This window comes from Macrotis lagotis, chromosome 4, assembly GCF_037893015.1.
Source record: "Macrotis lagotis isolate mMagLag1 chromosome 4, bilby.v1.9.chrom.fasta, whole genome shotgun sequence".
NCBI classification, from domain to species: Eukaryota; Metazoa; Chordata; class Mammalia; order Peramelemorphia; family Peramelidae; genus Macrotis; species Macrotis lagotis.
Window position 1 is genome coordinate 241,386,673 of NC_133661.1, and position 23,114 is coordinate 241,409,786.

Genomic DNA, 23,114 nt, shown 5'->3' on the forward strand with positions numbered 1-23,114 from the left:
TATACTACAAAAGAATATCTAGTCCAAAAGTTTACCTGACTCCTAGAATTCCTTCCAATCAGTGGTTTGCACTTTAACTCAGAAGTCTTCTTTTCAGGAGAACCTACAATTTTCTGATACAGCCCATTCCATTTCTAGATAGCCCTCATTCTTAGGAAGGTATTCTTCATTGCAAGCCTAATCTTATCACTATGCAACATTCAATCCTTTCTCTTAGTTCTTCCTATTGAAATGAAACAGAAAATTCTCATCTGTCTTTCATGTGACAATGTTTCAAGAATTATGTAAGACTGTTAGGATGAATACTTCATTTCTCCCTAGTTTCTTTTGATATATTTTGGATTCCAGATGAAAGCAAGACTCCATTTCATACCACTTTTTTTTTTAGGTTTTTGCAAGGCAAACAGGGTTAAGTGGCTTGCCCAAGGCCACACAGCTAGGTAATTATTAAGTGTCTGAGACCAGATTTGAACCCAGGTACTCCTGACTCCAAGGCCGGTGCTTTATCCACTACACCACCTAGCCGCCCCATACCACTTTTTTAAAGAAAGATTTTATTTATTTTGAGTTTTACAATTCCCCCCCATTCTTGCTTTCCTCCCCCACCCCCCACAGAAGGCATTCTATTAGACTTTACATTGTTTCCATGGTATACATTGATCTCAGTTGAATGTGATGACAGAGAAATCATATCCTTAAGGAAGAAAAATAAAATATAAGAGATAGCAAAATTACATAACAAGATAACAGATTATTTTTTCTAATTTGAAGGTAATAGTCTTTGGTCTTTGTTCAAAGTCCGCAATCCTTTCTCTGGATACAGATGGTATTCTCCATTGCAGATAGCCCAAAATTGTCCCTGGTTGTTGTACTGATGGAATGAGCAAGTCAATCAAGGTTGATTATCACCCACATGTTGCAGTTAGGGTGTACAATGTTTTTCTGGTTCTGCTCTTCTCATTCAGCATCAGTTCATGCAAGTCCTTCCAGGCTTCCCTTAACTCCCATCCTTCTTGGTTTCTAATAGAACAATAGTGTTCCATGATATACATATACTACAGTTTGTTAAGCCATTCCGCAAATGATGGACATTCACTTAATTTCCAATTTTTTGTCACCACAAACAGGGCTGCTATAAATATTTTTGTACAAGTGATGTTTTTACCCTTTTTTATCATCTCTTCAGGGTATAGACCCAGTAGTGGTATTGCTGGATAAAAGGGTATGCACATTTTTGTTGCCCTTTGGGCATAGTTCCAAATTGCTCCCCAGAAAGGTTGGATGAGTTCACAACTCCACCAACAATGTATTAGCGTTCTAGATTTCCCACATCCCTTCCAACATTGATCATTGTCCTTTCTGGTTATATTGGCCAGTCTGAGAAGTGTGAGGTGGTATCTCAGAGAAGCTTTAATTTGCATTTGTCTAATAGGTAATGATTTGAAGCAATTTTTCACATGACTATGGATTACTTTGATTTCCTCATCTGTAAATTGCCTTTGCATGTCCTTTGACCATTTGTCAATTGGGGAATGTTTTTTTTTTAATTTGACTCAGTTCTCTCTATATTTTAGAAATGAGTCCTTTGTCAGAAATATTAGTTGCAAAAATTGTTTCCCAATTTACTACATTTCTTTTGATCTTGGTTACAGTGGTTTTGTCTATGCAAAAGTGTTTTAATTTAATGTAATCTAAATTATCTAGTTTGTTTTTAATGATGTTCTCCATCTCTTCCTTGGTCATAAACTGCTTCCCTTTCCATAGATGTGACAGGTAAACTACTCCTTGATCTTTTAGTTTGCTTATAATATTATTTTTTATGTCTAAATCTTGTATCCATTTTGATCTTATCTTGGTATGGGGTGTGAGGTATTGATCTAATCTAAGTTTCTTCCATACTACCTTCCAGTTTTCCCAACAGTTTTTATGGAAGAGAGAATTTTTATCCCAATAGCTGGACTCTTTGGGTTTATCAAACAGCAGATTACTATAATCATTTCCTGTTATTGCACCTAGATTATTCCACTGATTCACAACTCTATTTCTTAGCCAGTACCAGACAGTTTTTATGACTGATGCTTTATAATATAATTTTAGATCAGTATGGCTAAGCCACCTTCTTTTGTACTTTTTTTTTCATTGAATCCCTGGAAATTCTTGACTTTTTATTTCTCCAGATAAATTTACTTGCAATTTTTTCTGACTCATTAAAGTAATTTTTTGGAATTTTGATTGGTAGGGCACTAAACATATAGTTAGTTTTGGTAAAATTGTCATTTTTATTATATTAGCTCAACCTATCCATTAACAGTTGATATTTGCCCAGGAATTTAAATCTGATTTTATTTGTGTGAGAAGTGTTTTGTAATTGTTTTCAAAAAGTTTTTGAGTCTGCCTTGACAGGTAGACTCCCAGGTATTTTACTTTGTCTAAGATTGCTTTGAATGGTATTTCTCTTTCTAGCTCTTTCTGCTGTATCTTGCTAGTCATATATAGAAATGTTGAGGATTTATGAGGGTTTATTTTTATATCCTGCTACTTTGCTAAGGTTGTTTATTATTTCTAGTAGGTTTTTTTTAGGTTTTTGCAAGGCAAATGGGGTTAAGTGGCTTGCCCAAAGCCACACAACTAGGTAATTATTAAGTGTTTGAGACCAGATTTGAACCCAGGTACTCCTGACTCCAGGGCTGATGCTTAATCCACTGCACCACCTAGCCACCCCTATTTCTAGTAGTTTTTAGGTGATTTTTGGGGATTCTCTAGGTATACTATCATGTCTTCTGTAAAGAGTGAGAGTTTTGTCTCCTCCTTCCCTTTTTTAATTCCTTCAATTTTTTTTTTTACTCTCATTGCTGAGGCTAACATTTCTAATAAAATATTGAATAGTAGTGGTGATAATGGACATCCTTGTTTCACCCCTGATCTTATTGGGGATGCTTCTAACTTATCCTGTTGCATATAATGCTTGTTGATGGTTTTGGATAGATATTGCTTATTATGCTAAGGAATAAATCATTTATTCCTATATTCTCTAGTGTTTTTATTATGAATGAGTGCTATATTTTGTCAAAAGCTTTTCCAGCATCTATTGATATGATCATATGATTTCTGATAGGTATGTTATTGATATAATTAATTATATTAGCAGTTTTCCTAATATTGAACCAACCCTACATTCCTGGAATAAATCTTACTTGATCATAATGTATTATCGTAGTGATAACTTGTTGTAATCATTTTGCTAAGATTTTAAGTTTTTTGCATCTTTATTCATCAGGGAGATAGGTCTATAATTTTCTTTCTCTGTTTTTAACTCTTCCTGTTTTAGATATCAGCACCATATTGGTGTCATAGAAAGAGTTAGGCAGAGTTCTGTCTTCACCTATTTTTCCAAAGAGTTTATATAGAATTGGAACCAATTGTTCCTTAAATGTTTGATTGAATTCACTTGTGAATCCATCTGGCCCTGGAGATTTTTTCTTAGAGAGTTCAGTAATGGCTTTTTGAATTTCTTTTACTGAGATAGGGTTATTTAGGTTTTAAATTTCTTCTTCATTTAATCTGGACAATTTATATTTTGTAAATATTTATCAATTTCACTTAGATTGCCAAATTTTTAGAGTTGAGCAAAATTATTCCAAATTATTGCTTTAATTTCCTCCTCATTTGTGGAGAGTTCACCTTTTTCATTTATGATACTAGCATTTTGGTTTCCTTCTTTCTTTTTTTAATCAAATTGACCAGGGGGTTATCAATTTTATTTGTTTTTTCATAAAACCAGCTCTTGGTTTTATTTATTAGTTCAGTAGTTTTCTTGCTTTCAATTTTATTAATTTCTCCTTTAATTTTTAGAATTTCTAATTTGATTTTTAATTGGGGGTTTTATTCATTCTTTCTCTAATTTTTTAGTTGTATATGTAGTTCATTGATTTTTTTCTTTCTCTAATTTATTTATGTAAATATTTAAAGATATAATATGTCCCCTGACAGCTGCCTTGAGTGTATCCCATAGGTTTTGGTATGTTGTTTCATTATTGTCATTATGTAGGATGAAATAATTAATTTTTTCTATAATTTGTTGCTTGATCCATTCATTCTTTAAAAAGAGGTTATTTAGTTTCCAATTAGTTCTGGGTCTGTATCTCCCTGGCCCAATATTGCATATGACTTTTATTGCATTATGATCTGAGAAAGATGTTTTCACCATTTCTGCCTTTCTGCAATTGATCATTAGGTTTTTATGTCCTAGTACATGGTCAATTTTTGTGTAAGTTCCATGTACTGCAGGAAAAAAAGTATTTTCCTTTTCTATCCCCATTCAGTTTCCTCCATAGGTCTATCATATCTAGGTTTTCTAACAATCTATTTACCTCCTTAACTTCCTTCTTGTTGTAAATTTTATGATTAGATTTATCTTAATCTGAGAGGGGAGGTTGAAGTCTCCCACTAGTAGAGTTTTGCTATCTATGTCTTCCTGTAGCTCTTTCAACTTCTCCTCTAAGAATATGGATGCTGTACCATTGGGTGCATACATATTTAGTATTGAAATTACTTTATTGTCTATGGTACCTTTTGGGAGGATATCATTTCCTTCCTTATCTCTTTTAACGCGATCTATTTTTGCACCTGCTTTGTCTGAAATAAGGATTGCTACCCCTGCTTTTTTCACTTCAGCTGAAGCAAAATATATTTTGCTCCAACCTTTTACCTTACTCTTTATGTATCTCTCTGTTTCAAATGAGTTTCTTGTAAGCAGCATATTGTAGGATTCTTGTTTTTAATCTACTCTGCTATATCACTTACATTTTAAAGGAGAGTTCATCCGATTCACATTCAAAGTTATAATTACGAACTCTTTATTGCCCTCCATGCTATCTTCCTTCTGTTTGTATTTTGCCCCTTTTTCCCTTTATCCATATTCCCCAGTGTTTTGTTTCTGAATACCACCACCTTCAGTGTTTTCCCCTTTGTATCCAACCCCTCCCCTTTCTTTCCCCTTTCCCTTTTCCCCTTCTATTTTTCTGTTACTTCCCCATTTTCTTCCCCTCCCTGTCCCCCCCTCCCCTTTCCCCTTTTTAATGCTTGAAATGTAAGATAAGTTTCTTAACTAAGTGTATCTAAGTTAACTTTAAGCCAAGTCTGATGAGATGAAGATTCAGGTGGTTCTTACCTCCTCCCTTCTTCCCCTCAATTATAGTAGGTCTTTTGTACCTCTTGATGTAATGAGATTTACCCCATTCAGTCTCCTTCCATCCTCCCTTCTCCTTACTGTTCCCCTTGTTAAGGAGGTATTGTTTTTAAATCATTCTATCTGAGTCACAGAAAAGTTATGAGCATCCATCACTTCTGGCTATGTATATTCTCTCTAATAAACTTACAATTCTCAAGAGTTATGAGACTCTTTCTCCCAAGTGGGTATATAGCCAGTTTCATCTTAGGATAGCAGTTTGTTTGTTTGTTATTACCTCTTCATGTGTCTCTTGAGCATCCCGTTTGATCTCCAAATTTTCTATTTTGCTCTGGTCTTTTCATCATGAAATCTTGGAAGTCTCCCATTTCATTAAAAATATCCATCTTTTTCCCTGGAGGAGAAGGCTCAGTTTTGTGGGATAGTGGATTCTTGGCTGTATTCCAAGCTCCCTTGCTCTCCAGGAATATCTCATTCCAGGCCCTTCAATCCCTTTATGATTCTGCAGCCAGGTCCTATGTAATCCTTATTGTGGCTCCTTGGTATTTAAATTTTTTCTTTCTGGCTGCTTGCAGGATTTTTTCTTTTATCTGATAGTTCTGAAATTTGGCCACAACATTCCTTGATGTTTTCATTTTAAGATCTCTTTCCGGAGTGGATTGATATATTCTTTCAATAACTATTTTGCCCTTTTGTTCCATGATATCAGGGCAATTTTCCATCACGAAATCTTGTAACATTGAGTCCAGGCTTTTTTTTTTCTCTTCAATGTTTTCAGGAAGTCCTATGATTCTCAGGTTGTCACTTCTTGCTTGATTCTTGAGGTCAGTGATTTTGCTGACAAGGTATTTTACATTTTCTTCTATATTTTTGGTCTTTTGTTTTTGTTTAATACAATCTTGCTGTCTCATGATGTCATTAGTTTCTGCCAATTCCATACTTTTTTTAGAGTTTTTTCTTCATTTATCTTTTGCAATTCCTTTTCCAGTTGGTTAATTCTGTTTCTGAAGGAGTTTTCCATTTGCCTAAGTATAGTTTTGAGAGAATCATTTTCATTTTGCATTTGTCCAATTGAATATCTGAGAGGGTTAGTCTCATTTTGTATTTGTCCAATTGTATTTTCCAAGATTTGTTTTCTTGTTGCCAGATGTTAATTTTCTCTTGCAATGTGTTAATTCTCTCTCTCAATTTTCCCAATTGATATTTAAACGCCTACCTGATTTCAAGGAAGTCATTTTGGGCTGGAGACCAATTCATATTCTCCTCAGCAGTGCTAGATCTCTCTGGGTTAGAATCTATTTCTTCTAAATATTTCTTCATGGGCCCCCCTTTCTCTGACCTTTTCTCATCTTTTTAGGATCTTGTTTGGGGGGTGGGCAGAGCTGGTTCTCAGAAGTTTGTTTTTGAAGATCCTAGAGGCTTTGTTCACTTAGCTTGGTAATTCCAAGGGACAGCCAGTAGGAGACACTGGCTGCTTTTTCTGGAGTGTTTGAGGTCCTCAGCAGCAGGGTCTGAGTTGATCTTGAACACTGGGCTAGGCCCTGGGGAAGGGAGGTAATCTCTTTCCCTTGAGTGAACTCTGTTTGCCCTAAGGGGGTTGGGGGGGAGTTATTTCTTGTTTGTTCTGGGCAAAGGGCTCTGCTGAAAGTATGTAGCTCAGGTCCCCAGCCCAGCTGGTTGTTCTCCAGGCCTGCTCTGAGACTCTGTGCTGGGACTCACCCTCCCATAGTTCCTCTCCCCCTGGCCAAAGACTTTGCAGCTGAAGTTGGATCTCACACTTGCTGCTCACTGAAGTCTCTACAGCTGAGGCTGGCTCTCTGGCTTCCCCCAGCTGCTGTCCCTAAGCAGATCCTGTTTTCATCTCCCGGTTCACCCACTGTCCCCCAAGACAGACTTTCTTTGTAGGTAGTGTTCTCCTAGCTTCTCTTTCTGGGTTTTGTTGATTGAATTTCTGTTAAGATGTTTCTCTCAAGTTGTTTTTGAGGGGAAAGAGGAGCACTTATCCCACTTATTTCTCCGCCATCTTGGCCAGAAGTCTCCATACCACTTTTATTTTTCTACAGAAAAAAAGTAAATCACAAATATGTTATTTTCAAAACTATCCTACTTGTCCATGCTTCCTTCTGAGTTTGCTTCTGTTATTCTGTGTATTTTTTAAAAAGCTTCAATGTCCCTTTTTTTTAAATATCACTATTATTAACCCTCTCCTCCTTCAAAACTCACCCAATTAAAGGCATCAGCAAGTATTTAGCTGAGTATTTATAATGTGCCAAGCACTGAAAATATAGATAAAGGTAAACCCTCAAATACCAAGAGATAAAAGGAAAGAACAAAATCTTGTAACATAAAGTTCCCTCCACTGAAACAAATGCTTCTTATGGTTAGTGAAGTATTCATCTGCATAGTCACATCGTGGTCATTTCAGAAATGTCTATGTCTCTCAGTCTGGAGATGAGTGAAATAGGTCCTTCTTCACAGGTCTTCTGACAACCTAATTGGTCATTGCACTGAGTTGTTTAGAGTTGTTTTTGTCCATATTTTTGCTTTCTTGTATAAAATTGTTTCCCTGGTTCTGCTCATATCTTTCTATCTGTTTATAATACTCAGAATTCTCTAAAATAGTCTCTTTTGTCATTTCATATAGGTAAAATCTTCCATTATATTCATATATGACAGTTTTTTGACAATTCCCCCAGTTGTCTAAGAAGCACTCTAAGATACTCCTGTAAATTCTGTTCTTTTTCTCCCTTTTAATCCCTCCTAATTAGGATCAAGAAGTTTGTTCAGTTTGGGATCTCCTCAATTCCATCTCCAGTTAATCTGACCTCTTCACCTCTCATATTTCCTCTTGAGTTTGATAGATTGCTACATCAAATACTTTGTAGGTATAAGGAGGTGTGTAGGTGTACTTGTTCAACTCTACTTTGTTATACAAAAGATAAGGGTTCATCTAATACCTGCTCTACCTATCTCTTTCTCTTTGTTCGTAGACTCTTCTTTTCATACACCCCAGTTTGAAAAGTAAGTTCCACCCTGTTCTGTGTCCTTTCTACTCCACTGCATTTCTCTTTTCACTTTTTCTCTCTTCTCTTAAAATCTTCAGAAAAGGAGCCTGTTTACAAGGAATTCTGGATTGTTGTTTTTTAAATTTTTTTGTTTTTTCATTTTACCTTCTCAGTACCCCCCCTTTTTCTAGGGTTTTTTTTGCAAGGCAATGGGGTTAAGTGCTTTGCACAAGGACACAAAGATAGGTAATTACTAAGTGTCTGAGGCTGGATTTGAACTCAGATACCAGGGCATGTGCTCTATACCCTTTGAAAGCATGAAAGATCTGAAAGGGTACATTGCTTCTCCCATTAATATTATTATGTTATACAAACCCTTGCATTTCCTCAAATAAATTGCCTTTCTAGGTTTCTTTTGACTCTTGTGTTTGTATTTCAAAGTTTTAGCTCAGCTCTGGTCTTTTTATCAGAAACATTTAAGATCATATTTTATAAAGGTTCCATTTTGTAAGCTGTAATATTATATTCAGCTTTGTGTAGGGTAGGCTATCTTACCCTCTTGGTTATAAGTACTTTTTAAAAAATGAACTTGATTGTATTTTGTTGTTTCATGAGCCACTTCTTTATGCTTACAGTGATTTTTATTTTACTTAGGCAATGTGTATTTGGGTTATAACCTTCCTAGGATTTTTTCCTTGAGCATTAATTCCCAAAGATAGAGTCTTCACTTTGTCATTAGTTTCTAATAGATCTGTTCACTTTTCATTTATGATTTTTCAAAACGATGTCTGAGATTTTTAAAAAATATAATAGTTTTCAGAGACTTAATAATTCATAAATTCTCTCCTCAGTTTTTTTTAATATGCTACTTTACATTTTATTTTTTCAGGTAATATGGTGTGCTGACTCCAGAAGTCATTGATCTTGGTTTGATTTATTGTAATTTTCAAGCAGTCTGTTATCTGCTTATGGTTTACCTCTCTTTTTAAAGCTATTTTTCTTTCTAATTCTTTCTTCTGGAGTTTTATTTGATTTTTTCCCATCATTCATATATATATATATATAAAATCATTTGGAAAATTCATTTTTGACTTGGGGTACTTGACTAGGTTGTTCTACTAACCCCGGCATTCAAGGATTGGATGCCCCAGTATTGTTGAAATTCAGAACACTGAATTTTCAGGGCCCTTATGACATCTTAAGACAGCACTGGGAACCTTGGAGCTCCTAGGTTTAGGCAGGCCTATAACATAGCTATGCCACTGGGGTTGCTTGTATTCCCAAAGTTTCCTACATATGTGCTTTGACAGTATGTATCCCTTTGACCATTTTTAGGGAGAAACTTCAGCTCTGCTCCTCCAAATTCAGAGCCTTGAAGTCTATACACACTACAGGTCCATCTTTGATTGGACTAGGATTTTTTTCAGTTTTTAAAGTTAGATACCTGAAAATACATGATATTTATCTTAGTTGTTGAATGTTCACAGTTTAATTTTCTTATCTGACAATTCAGTTTTTCTAGCATCATTAATAGTAAAATGAAATGAACTGAGCATCTTTATCTTCTCTGTTAACATCCTTTCAGACCCAATAAATTGATACCACCTGCATTCTTTCTCCTGAAGTGCTGCTTCCTCTACATTGTCTTTTTCCTTACTTCAACCATAAGACTCAAAGTTTCATTCTGATCCATTGCTACCAACTATTTCAAAGTTGTTTTTTATCTGCTTCATTTAAAAGTCACTATTCAACTATTGTTTTCTCCAAAAGAATGCATGAAACTCATTAATCTTTTTTAGAATCCTATTTTCCTTTATAAGATTAGGGTCCTCATTTTTTTTTCTTTTTCTTTTTTTTTTTTTTAACTTATTTTAGGATACTGGAGTGGTTTGGCATTTCCTCCTCCAGATCAATTTTACAAGTGATGAACTAAGGCTAACAGGATTAAATGACCTGCCCAGGGTCACAGCTATTAAGTGATTCGAACTTCATCCATTGAGTCACCTAGATGCCTCTAGGATAAATTCAACTGGTAGTTTCATTAGTTTTCTTTTTATTTCAGTATTTCAGTTTTTTTCCTTTCATTTTTTTTGAGTAGCGACTTTATTTTTTTTATCCATATGCACATGTTTATTTTTAAATTATAAAATTTCCTTCCACCCTTCCTTCCACTCCCCTGCTCAGTGGCCAACAGTCAGGTTAGTATTGTATTTACACAATTGTGTTAAGCATATTAACAGGTTAGCCATTTTCAGTATGAGGGATTAGGATTAAGGGAAAGAAATACATAAAGTGTTCATCAGAATCTGAAGGGCTAGGGTTTTTTGCTGTTATTTTGCTTTGCTTTGTTTTGTTTTGTTTTGTTTTTCTTCCTCTGGATGGGGATAACATTGTCCATAGCCAGTCTAATACATTTGTCCTATCTCTCTGAACTGCCAAGAGGAGCTGCTTCCTTCAAGGTTGATCATCTCACAATGTTGTTAATGTGCCCATTTTTCTCTTGGTTCTGCTCTCTTCACTCAGCATCAGATCCTGTTTCTCGTTCCATGTTTCTCTATAGAGTCTGACCATTTATGATTTCTTATAGAACAATAATATTCCATAATATTCATGGACCATAACTTGTTTAGCCATTCCCCTATTGATAAACATCCCCTCAATTTCTAATTATTTGCCACTACAACTCCCATTTTTATGCTTTCTTCTACATACAGACATAGAATTGGAATTGCTGGGTCAAAGGGTATGAACACTTTCATCACTCTTTGGGCATAGTTCTATATTGCTCTCCAGAATGTTTGGATTTGTCCACCAGCAATGCATCATTGTCCCAAACCTTCCACAACCTCTCTGGCATTAATTGTTTTCCCTTTTTCTCATCTTGGCCAATTTGATAGGTGGGAGGTGATACCTCATAGGTGTTTTAATTTGCATTTGTCTGATATATAATGATTTGGAGCATTTTTTCATATGATTTTATATATATATATATATATATCTTTAATTTCTTCATTTGAAAACTGTCTATCCATATCTTTTGACCATTTAAAATTGGGGAATGACTTGTGACCTTATAAATTTGATGCAATTCTCAATGTATTTTAGAAATGAGGCCTTTATCCTAGTTGTGAAGATTGTTTCCCAGCTTTCTGTTTTCCTTCTAATTTTGGCAGCATTGATTTTATTAGTGCAAACTCTTTTTAATGTAATATAATCAGAATCATTCATTTTTCAGTTTATAATGTATTCCAATTCTTTTTTAGTCATAAATTTATCCCCTTTCCATAGATCTGATAGATCTATTTTTGATTTATGAATTTATCTATGGTGTCATCCTTTATATCTAAATCCTATACCCATTTTGACCTTCTTTTGGTATAGGGTGTGAGCTATGGTTCTATGCCTAGTTTTTGCCATACTATTTTCCAGTTTTCCCACAATTTTTCTCAAATAGTGAGTTCTTATCCCAGAAACTGATATTTTGGGTTTGTCAAAGTGGATTGCTTTAGTCATTTGCTGCAGTTTCTTTTGAACCTGTCCTAATCCACTGATGCATTACTTTATTTCTTTTTTAGGATTTTTCAAGGCAAATGGCATTAAGTGGCTTGCCCAATGCCACACAGCTGGGTGATTATTAAGTGTCTGAGGCTGTATTTGAACTCAGGTACTCCTGACTCCAGGGCTAATGCTCTATCCACTGCACCACCTAGCTGCCCCATTACTCTATTTCTTAACCATTACCAGGCAGTTTTGATGACTGCTGCTTTGTAGTATAGTTTGAGATCACCTTCTTTTACATTTTTTTTTATCCATTCCCTTGGCCTTTTGTTGCTCCAGATGAATTTTGCTACTATTTTTCCTAGCTCAGTAAGGTAGTTATTTGGTAGATTGATTGGTATGACACTGAATAAGTAATTTAATTTGGGTAGAATTGTCATTTTGATTCTATTAGCTTGACCTTTCCATGAGAAATAGACATTTTTCCAATTATTTAGACTGTCTTTATTTGGGTGAGAAGTGTTCATGCAGTTTCTGGGTTTGTCTTGGGAGGTAAATTCCCAAATATTTAATGTTATCTACAGTTACTTTAAATGGATTTTCTCTTTCTATGTCTTGTTCTTGAACTTTGTTGTTCATATATAGAAATGCTGATAATTTGTTGGTTTATTTTATATCCTGCGACTTTGCTGAATTTATTAATTGTTTCAAGGAGTTTTTTAGATGATTTTCTCTGGTTCTCTAAGTATACCATCATATCAAATGCAAAGAGTGAAAGCTTTGCTTCCTCATTGCCATTTCTAATTCCTTCAATTTCTTTTTCTTCTCTTATTCTTACAGCTAGCATTTCTAAAACTGTATTGAATAGTAATGGTGATAATGGGCATCTTTGTTTCACCTCTGATTTTATTAGAAAAGCTCTGAGTTTATTCCCATTACATATAATATTTGTCGATGTTTTAGATAGATACTATTTATTATTTTAAAGAAAACTCCATTTATTCCTAAACTTTCTAGTGTTTTTAATAGGAATGGGTGTTGTATTTTATCACATGCTTTCTCAGTATCTATTGAGTCTATTGACTCAGTATCTATTGATTTCTGTTGGTTTTCCTACTTATACATTCAATTATATTGAGTATTTTCCTAATATTAAAACATCCCTGCCTACCTGGTATAAATCCTATCTGATCATGGTGCATTATCCTCCTAATAACTTGCTGTAATCTCATTGCTAAAATTTTATTTAAGGTTTTTGCATCAATATTCATTAGGGAGATTGGTATATAATTTTCATTCTTTTGATTCTTCCTGGTTTACTTTTCAGTACCATGTTGATGTCATAAAAGGAGTTTGACAGAACTCCTTCCTCTCCTATTTTTAAAAATAGTTTTTGTAGAATAGGAATTAATTGTTCCTTAAATGTTTGGTAGAATTCACTTATAAATCCATCTGGACCTGAAGATGTTTTCTTTTTTTTTTCTTTATTTTTTTAAAGATCTTTGCATGGCAAATGGGGTTAAGTAGCTTGCCCAAGGCCATACAGCTAGGTAATTATTGAGTGTCTGATTTGAACTCAGGTACTCCTGACTCCAGGGCTGGTGCTCTATCTACTGTGCCACCTAGCCACCCCATGGAGTTGTTTTCTCATGGAGTTTACTGATTGTTTCTTCAATTTCTTTTTCTGAAATGGTGTTAAGTAATTCATCTCCTCTTCTGTTAATCTGGACAGTTAATTTTTGTAAATATTTATCCATTTCACTTAGGTTATCCAATTTATTGGCATACAGTCCAGCAAAGTAGCTCCGAATTATCTTTTTAATTTCTTCCTCAACAGGTGGTTAATTCACCATTTTCATTTTTGATAATGTTAATTTGGTTATCTTTCTTTTTTTAATCAGATTAACCAAAGATTTGTCTATTTTATTGTTTATTTTTCATAAAACCAACTCAGTTTTATTTATGAGATCAATAATTTTCTTGCTTTCAATTTTATTAATCCCCTTGATTTTCAGAATTTTTAATTTGTTATTTAATTGGGGATCTTTAATTTTATTTTCCTAGCTTTTTTTAGTTGTATACCCAATTCATTGATGTTCTCTTTCTCTATTTTATTCATATAGGCATTTAGAGATATAACATTTCCCCTCAAAACTTCTTGGCTACATCCTATAAATTTTGGTATGATATTTCATTAAGTATCATTTTCTTGGATATAATTATTGATTATTTATATCATTTGCTGGTTGATCCACCCATTATTTAAGATGAAGTTATTGAATTTTCAATTAATTTTTGGTTTGTCTTTCCATGATCTTTTGTTACATGACCCTTTCATTTCTTTTTAATGAGGAATAGTTGTCTGAAATTCAGATTGAAGGTCTCTTCCTGACTTATTGTATAATTTCTTTTGTAACTTTTTACATGAGCTAAACTTGGGGTTCATTGATATTGACATTTTTATGAATTCCATCAATCTGTTCTTTGTTATCTCCTTTCAATACTTCACAGCAATTTTCTTTTGTGATTTCCTGAAACTTGATATTCAGGTTTAGTGTTCCATTGAGTTGGGTTTTTTTAGGTTTTTTTTTTTTGTAAGGCAAATGGGGTTAAGTGGCTTGCCCAAGGCCACACAGCTAGGTAATTATTAAGTGTCTGAGACCAGATTTGAACTCAGGTACTCCTGACTCCAGGGCTGGTGCTTTATTCACTACACCACCTAGCCACCCCTCCATTGAGTTTTTCTAGGGCACTAATTCTTAGAATTTCTCTTCAAGTCCTGATTTCTAGTCAACTGTTTGATTAAAAAAAAATAATTCATATTTTCTTACAGCTTTCCTATATTTTACTTTTGCTTTGTTTTATTTTCTCTCCTTCATTTTTTTTCTTGGAATGTCTATGGCTTTGCTAAATTTTCTGACTTTTAATCTAAGACATTTCACAAAGAAGTAATTAAAGATGCTAAAAAACTGTAGATTATGCAGAACCCTTAAAACTTTTGGATCAATAACATTTTCTTCAAGAACGATAATTGCAGTTACTAGACAAGAGGAATATCAAATAACATCACAAAAATGAAATAGATTTTAATATACAGGAAAAGATTTGCTATAGAGATGTGTGAGTTTTCCCCAAATCAGAAGTTATCTGAGTACCAGGAAATCATAAACTTGTTAGAGGTAAGATCAGAATTAACAAAGAAGAAAAATATAATAATATCTGTGATTAAAATAACTCAGTTCTGAACTATTTAAATAAGTGATTAATAAAATAAAGTAGGAAATGGATAACATATTGACATTGACATTGCTCACTGACACAGCAGACACAGCTGCCCAAAGACAATACTAATTTAAATTAATAAACTTATTTCTAAAATTGTACAAAGGATGATGGATGATTACAAGCAGAAAGGCAATAATGAGGGAAAATAATTTAAAGAAAATTTGGCAATATATCTAATGAAACCAAACCATGTCAAGAGCATTTAAAAAATAAAAATTGAAGAGCAACAAACAGGACACAATGGAAAACATTTCAAAATGATTGTAACAAATGTTATTCTCATCATGGCCAAGGGGACTGCCACACTTGGGATCTAATACCACAGTCTTAGATGCACTTACATGGGAGGTAGAAATAACACTAATGATAACAGACAAAAAAAATAGATTCTACCAAGTATAGATAAAGTAGAATCTATGCTAGTGACAATATAATTGTGAAGGCATTGAGGGATTGTTGTGTAAAGTACTTAAAGGAAAAGAAGATACCACAAGTATGGGGGGAGAGGAAGGAGAATCTAAGAATTTATTAATATTGAACAAAGGTGTCAGAGAAAACATTGACAACTATTGACCTCTAACTGCCTATTATCTCATCTATTCCAAATCTTTATGTGAATCATCTTGACATTAATTGAATTCATTTTCAGTGAGGGCAATAAGTATGGAGAAAGCAAGTATAGTAAACGACAAGCTATACCTTTACCAATTCATAATTGGTAAATATAAGTTAAAATTTAAAATATATATCTATATCCATATCTACATCTACATCTACATCTATATCTATATCTATCTATCCATCTATCTATTGAGATATATATATATATATATAAATTTCCACTGTGCCTTTCTAGATATTTGGTTCAATGGAGCAAAATGCCACCTTGTGAGTTCTTTTTCCCAAAAATGCCTCTTCCATACGTAAAAATCTTTCAAGATTGCTTTATATATATAACAAAGAAATAACTTTGTTGAATAACTCTGTTCTTAGACATTATGCAAGTTACAAGACAGGAAGATTACCTTACCAAAAAAATTTCAGTGCTTTGATGGAGAAGATGACATTGTACTAATTTTATCAAGCCTTAGGACAAAGCTGACCTTCCTGGAAGAGATCTGTAATCATTCAAATGAGTTTGTTCATATAAGAAAGACCAAATATGTTCATATAAGAAAGACCAAATGAATGGATAACACTATCGTACAGATAAAAACCTGCACTTGGATGGACAACATATAGAATTTAACATCATGTTTATTTGGAACAGATAATACAGATAGGCAGAAATTTTGGCTCATAATTGAACAAGAGGAAAAAGGACCTCTTTTTGGGAAATTCCAAATCTCTTTTAATCAGAGATTGTCATAAAAGTAAATGCTAATCTCTTTAATGCAAACATTCTACTAGTATTGTTATATGACAGCAAAACAAGAAATATAAATGTCTCTGAGAATTAAAAAATAAATGAATAGGTTGTAACATATGACCAATAAAAAAGTGTGTGTCTTTGTGTGTGTGTGTGTGTGTGTGTGTGTGTGTGTGTGTGTGTTGTAAGGAGTAAAAGATATCATTAGGGAATCATATAATAGGAAGAAAAAAGAGGTTAATCATAGATCTCATAGGGAAGGACAAGTAGACCACCAAAATGATGTTAGGATCAAGGTCTCCAAAACATTGAGCAGATCCCCTGTAGTGAATTTGCAGAAAGTTGTAGGCAATAGTCATACAGGATGGGTAAGCATGAATTGATAACTATGGTACCACTTGAAGGGACTTACATACTGAACAGATCACAAATCCATCTGAATGATTTAATTCTAAACTGTGATTCCTTTTTCTAGTTTCTCATTAAAAACTCTAATGTTACTTTCTGTGTTGTCCTTCAATAATTTTATTAATTCTTCTAACCATTTTTAGAGTTCTTCTGCCAATTAAATTCTTTTCTCCTGGGTTTTAATTATATTGTAATGTTATTATAAAAAAGAGAATCAGCCTTTTTTTCTGGAGGTTTCTCCTAGTGGTTTCCTGCCAAATTATATATTTTTATTATATTAGAAGATCCCTAATTTTCCTAAAATGTTTCTTCCTCATGTTCTCTACTGCTTTTTCTATTATTTCTTTATGGAAATTTCCTTTTTTGTTCTTTTTGAATTGTTATTTTACTTGAGGGAGGGGTTATATTTTAAACTTTTTTGAGGTAGTGAATGCTAGATTTATCTACAACCCAACTCAACTGTTTGATAAAAGTTCACATAATATGTTTGGAATAAACCCATACATGCAAAGTGGTTTTTAACAATTCTGGTTTCCCTTTCTAATTGTCAGCAAACTATCTTCTTAATTTTACATTCTACAATTTTGCTAGGAGTATAAAGAAAATTCTCTAGTTTGTAGTTATTAAAATAATGTTCTTCTCTTTATTAAAAAATCAGGATATTTTCCTTTGTCTAATCCTTTAACACTTCTTCAATTATCTAGAATCTTTAAAAAATCATTAAATATCATTTATCTATTCTTTTATTACTCTGAAATATCATTCATTTATGTAGTAACTTGAATCTTGTTTGAGGATAGCAAGATTCTACCTAACTTTCCTCACTTAGTTTAGTTTATTTCTCTAAGAATTTTTTTTGTTGTCACTCTGTCTTTACAAAGAATTTTTTTTGAAAGGGAAAGGGAGAAAACAATGTATCATTTTAGTACTTCAGCATTCTCATCATTGACCATTTTCATTATCCCAATCATTCTTAGCTGTGAGGTTTTATTTAAAAAAAAATTCAGAAAAGACTAAGCTTTCTAGGTTCACAAACTCTTTCTTCCTGTATTTCTCAAGCTTTTCCATTCCATTTTCTCCCCTCCCCTAATATCCAATCTTTTGTCAAATCTTTTCCAATTTTACCTTTGCAGTATCTGTCATATGACCCCTTTCTTTCCTCTGCAATGTCACAACCATAGTAGAGACCCTCATCACCTTGAACCATTATAATAACTTATTTATTGACCTCACTGCTTCAAGACTCTCCTTATTCCTTTCCATTCTCCCCTGAACTTTCAACTTAATCTTTCTAAAGCACAGTTATGAAAATGTCACCCACAATTCAACAAACTCAAAGGGCTCCATTTCACCTCCAGGATTAAATATAAAATCTTTTGGGGGAATTTGATGTCCTTTACCACCTGGCTTCCTCCTACCTTACACCTTACTCCTTTCTGAATATGCTTTAATCAAAGGGCACAGGCCTCCTTTCTGTTTCTTTGCAGAAAACATTCCATCTCTAAAGTTTAGGCATTTCCTTTTGTTTTAGGTTTTTGCAGGGCAAATAGGGTTAAGTGGCTTGCCCAAGGCCACACAGCTAGGTAATTATTAAGTGTCCGAGTCTGGATTTGAACTCAGGTACTCCTGGCTCTAGGGCTGGTGCTAAATGCCCCAAGTTTAGGCATTTTCATTGACTAGTCTCCCGTACCTGGTCTGCTCTCTTTTCTGGCTTCACTGACTTTTTTCAAGTCCCACCTAAGATTCCTTAATCTACAAGAAGCCTTTCATGATCCTCCTTAATTCTAGTGCCTTCCTTCTGTTGATTATCTATAATTTATCCTGCATATATTTTGTTTTACATAATTTTCATATTGTCTTAATCATTAGACTGTGAGCTCCTTGAGAGCTGGGACTGACTTTAGCCTTTCTTTTTGTAACCTGAGTCCTAGGCAGTATCTGACATAGAGCCAACCCTTAGTAGTTAAGGCTTATTGACTGGCTGACTTTTAAATTCTTTCTCATTTTGGGAAATCCTACAACCTGCAAAAGGTAAAAAAGTAATTACTATGTCATTTTCTCCTAGACTGGAGACTGAACCAGCCTTGGTACATATCCTCCCAGCTCTGCCTTGCATACATACATCTGGAAAAAAGTGGGGCTATCTTGTTCATGTGAACATCAGTGGACAGAGAACTCTTGGTTTGTCTTTGGGTAGATACAAACCCTCAAATCAAACGGGCCCTCTTGTATGTCTTCCTAACCACAGCAGGTCTCTTTATTCTACTTAGAATCCTGACCAAACAAGGCTCTTTTAACTAGGAAATTAATTCACCCTTCTGTCTTAAGTCTCTTGTCAAACTGTAACCACATTGAAGAATGGAATCTATGACCATTGGAGATACAAAGGAAATAGGAAAATACTGAATAATTTGTGGTCTCTGAAGTGATCCAACATTAATGAAAGTTTGTTTTAAAAAGCCATTTATGTCAGGTTTGTGTAGCTCAGGTCAGTTCAAGAAAAGGTAGGGTCTTCTTGCCAGTGTGAGAGGAAGAAATGTAAAAATTTTTAGTTTATATTGCCATTGGAAATATGAACACAGAAATCCATTATTTTGAGCCATAATCACTACCAAATTTATCCTGGCTGGTTCGAAGGTATGGCCTGAGCTCAGGACACTATTTTAGGAAGGTTTGGATTCCCATACCTTCAGGTTTTAGACACTGGGAGCATAGTAAGGGGAGACATATAATGTCAGCTTTTGAGACTGTCATATTTAGCTTTTATATGTGGAGACTAACCTCTGGCCTCTGTGCATAGCTCCTTTCAGGCAACCAGGAGGCAACAAGAACCCAGAACAGGAACTAAAACATTCTTCAATGGGACTAGTCTCTGCCTAAGTGAAGTCTGTGGTTGTCTGATGACTTTTGGGGTCCCTGGAGATTGAAATCCTTTTACAGTGAAGCTCTTGGTTTCACAAAAGCAGGCCTTTTTTTTATGAAGCTGGAAGAAAGAAGCTATATTTTACATGAAGGAGGGGTTTTGCCTAAAGGTTACTAGAGTAGAAATAAAGGGGGCAGCAATCTCTTGTACTTCACTTTGACATTTTAAAATAATAACATTAGAGAAGGGCTTTATTTTTGTGCATGCCTTAATTTACATAGCTGTAGAATGGGGGAGGGGAGAAATGTAAATACCATCTGTAGCTTTGCTTTGAATAGCACTTTCCTTGACTCAAATGAAAAATGTCTTTGAAGCGTCTAGGCAAACATACTTCTTTGCATTCTGTCCATGACTTCCAGGTTCACAACAATAATTGGCTATAAATAGAGATAATTTACCTTTCTCCCTATCAGTGGCATGTACTCTCAAAATTGTTTTTTTGGGGAAGCAGTGAGTGGTGATATTGACAAAGTATGGCTTTCAAAGGATTGGAATAAAAACCTCTTTTCTTACAATTAAAAAGTTCAAATTGTTCAATATAGATACAGAAGCTTTTTTATAATCTCATATAACTATTTTTATTATCTTTCCAACTTCTATACCAATTTATGTATCTATGTGGTAAAATGTTTTATTCTGATTTATTTTTATAAGTATCTATCCCCCCTTCCTTAAAAGATTGTGATCTTGTCTGTGTAGTAACTCTCATTATAGTCTCAGTACCAATGATAGTGTGATGGTGCTTAGTAAATGTTAAAATTAAATTACTTGTTGAGAAGAGCCTGGGACCTGATTCTTTGTGACTAGTTGTAGAAAATTCTTACAAGAATACATTCTTACAATTCCAAGCAATATAGTTTATGTAGGGAGAGATGTTCATTTATGGGAAATAGCACTGGATAGAGGAGTTGAAGATATCATTCCTAGTCCTAACTTTGACATTATCTAGTTAAGTCACATCATATCCCTGAGCCTCTGTTTCCCCATCTATGAATAATGTTTATTTATAAATCATTCACTAATGATTTCTGAACTTCTCCTAGCTCTAACATGCCATCATTCTTTCTCTGTATCATATTTGTCACTGTATAACAGCCAAGCATAAATTCATTCTTCCAGTCTCAGAAACTTTAAAGAATGATCACATAAATAATAAGTGTACTAAATCATATTGTGAGCTGATTAAATTAAATTAATCCATATGTTGAAGGATCATTAGGAAGGTAAAGTTCTTTCTATAGGAAAATGAGCTTAATTTTTTGTTTAATCAATCCCTTGATTATGAGTGGTGTTTCAGTTTTTCATGTTTTTTCACCTAGGTTTATTTTTTGTCTTTTCTTCCAGCGCACATCAAAAAAATGATTCCTTTGGACTCAATTTCAAACAAGGAAGATACCACAAATGTCATTATGAATGGGATTAGATCACGAGCCAGAAAGGAGAAATTTGACAGCAACAAAAATAAAATGGAATCTAGCTCCTCTCATTGAGGGACCAGTGTTTTAAAAATAATAACATAGTTATTCTGGCTACAGTCCGGCCCAGCTGCAAACAGACCAACCTGCAACTTCAGCTCCTCAACAATTGCCAAACACTGACTGAAATTACAGCACAGTTGGTTCTTGGGAATGACATAAGTTTAACCAAACAAAACAATATGTACCATTTTGGCTGATGGATGGGGTGAAACTCCACGGCAAACCTTTGCTCTTTCTCTTATGTTTTCTTTGTTAAGGTTTGGTCAGATCACATTTCCCTGGCCAAAGCTTGGAATTACAATAGAGTTCTTTCAAAGGTTATAAGCTAAAGAGGAGGAAGTCCACTTGGGTCAGCACTTACCACTAATTTTAATTCAGATAACATTTTTACAAAAAATGATTTTAAAAAAAATGCTTTCTCCCTAATAAATTATCATGTGTTCTAACATGTTATGGAGATAGGCATATATCAAGAAGTCTATTAGTAAATGCTCTATAACTATGTCATGTATCATCTTGGCAATCTTTTACAATAAACATCTTTACAAGAATTTTTGATACAATTGTCAAATCATCCATTTTTAATATCATTAAAAAATTTAAACAATCCTGGATTATAATGCATTGTATGAATTCATGGTGCAATTCTTTACTTACTCATAATGTTGCCAAATATTCCATTGTAATTATTTTGGTCATTTCTCGTCCTTAATTTAATCATCAAACTAGCCGTTTGTACCTAAGGGGATCTACTTTGCACAAATTCTACTTGAGTTTGGTGGTATCTGACTTATTTTGAGCAATTCCAACCATAGTCAACACCAAAATATTTTCAAGAGCACCACTTCAGTGTCCAAATTTCCTAGGAAATAGTAAAGATGCTGTATGAGCTCTTCCAACATGAAATAGTGATCACCTTTACTTACTGATATACCAGTGGAGATACTTTGTGGCATTAAAGGCTACTTAAAAGATCACATCTAGGAATAATTTTCCAGATGATTCTTCACAAAAGCAAAGAAAATAAAGCAACATAGTAGTAATGTTACTTTATAGTCTTGTTTTTTTCTTTTCATTCATATTAATTTTCCTTTTGCATTTGAATATACTGAAGGTGGTACTAGTACTAGCCATCAATGAACTTAAATGGGTCAATCACTACCATGGAAAACTAAAGACTTTGTATCAGAAAAAAAATCCAGTATTTGAAATGATTTGTGTATGTGTTAACATGATAAATATCTACATTTGTTTATTATATATATATAATTTATACATACAAATACATGCATATACATTATACATTCATAATGCTTTAAATTACACAAAGAATTTTACATATGTATATGGCAATAGGCATCAAGAGAGGTATATTGATATTTGTTAGATGTTTAGAAAGCAGCAAAAGTATCTCTTTGGATCTCCATACACAGCAGGGGAAAAGGGGTTGAGGAACTGTCCCTGAGGGAAATATATGGAAAGCCCATTTTTTGACCTAGAAAATGAAAAATTAGTGAAGCTGCAATCTTCTCCTGTGACTAATATGAAGTTTGAAAGTCATAAAATTGACTATTATTGATATCGTTAAATCCACTGAATTCACAATAATTTTGGGAATCTATTATTTTAAACCAAAGCAGGCCATTTAATGTGAAACATTAAAGCACTTAGGATCATAGATTTAAAACTCAAAATGTCAGCTGGTCTAGTCCTTAAGTTTTATACAAGAGACAACTGAGTCCCAGAGATGAAAGTAACTTGCCTTCAGTCTCATAATCAGCAAATAGCAGTACCATTAGTTAGTTTGATTGACAGAATCTTGAAAATTCAGAAAATACTCTTTAAAGATATTTTGGCATTACTGGGCCATGTAACTAATGATTATTATAGTGAGAACCCTTCAGTAGAATGTTTTTTAAGGTACAAAATCAGTACATTATGTTAGTGAAATGCTTCAGAT

General features: G+C 33.9%; 1 protein-coding gene across 11 annotated transcripts in view; it reads left to right on the top strand.

Moving 5' to 3' along the window:
- CEP128 (centrosomal protein 128) overlaps nt 1-22,258 on the top strand; it is a 541,441-nt gene extending 519,183 nt beyond the window's left edge. For 3 of the 11 annotated variants that reach the window (XM_074235602.1, XM_074235601.1, XM_074235600.1), the window contains one exon: nt 21,021-22,245. In XM_074235602.1, the coding sequence (XP_074091703.1) occupies nt 21,021-21,166 (146 nt within the window). In that variant the 3' untranslated portion in view covers nt 21,167-22,245. Of the gene's footprint in view, nt 1-21,020 lie in introns of all 11 variants that reach the window. The other 8 variants (XM_074235604.1, XM_074235608.1, XM_074235606.1 and 5 more) reach the window with 7 other exon arrangements.
- The last annotated feature ends 856 nt before the right edge of the window (nt 22,259-23,114 follow it).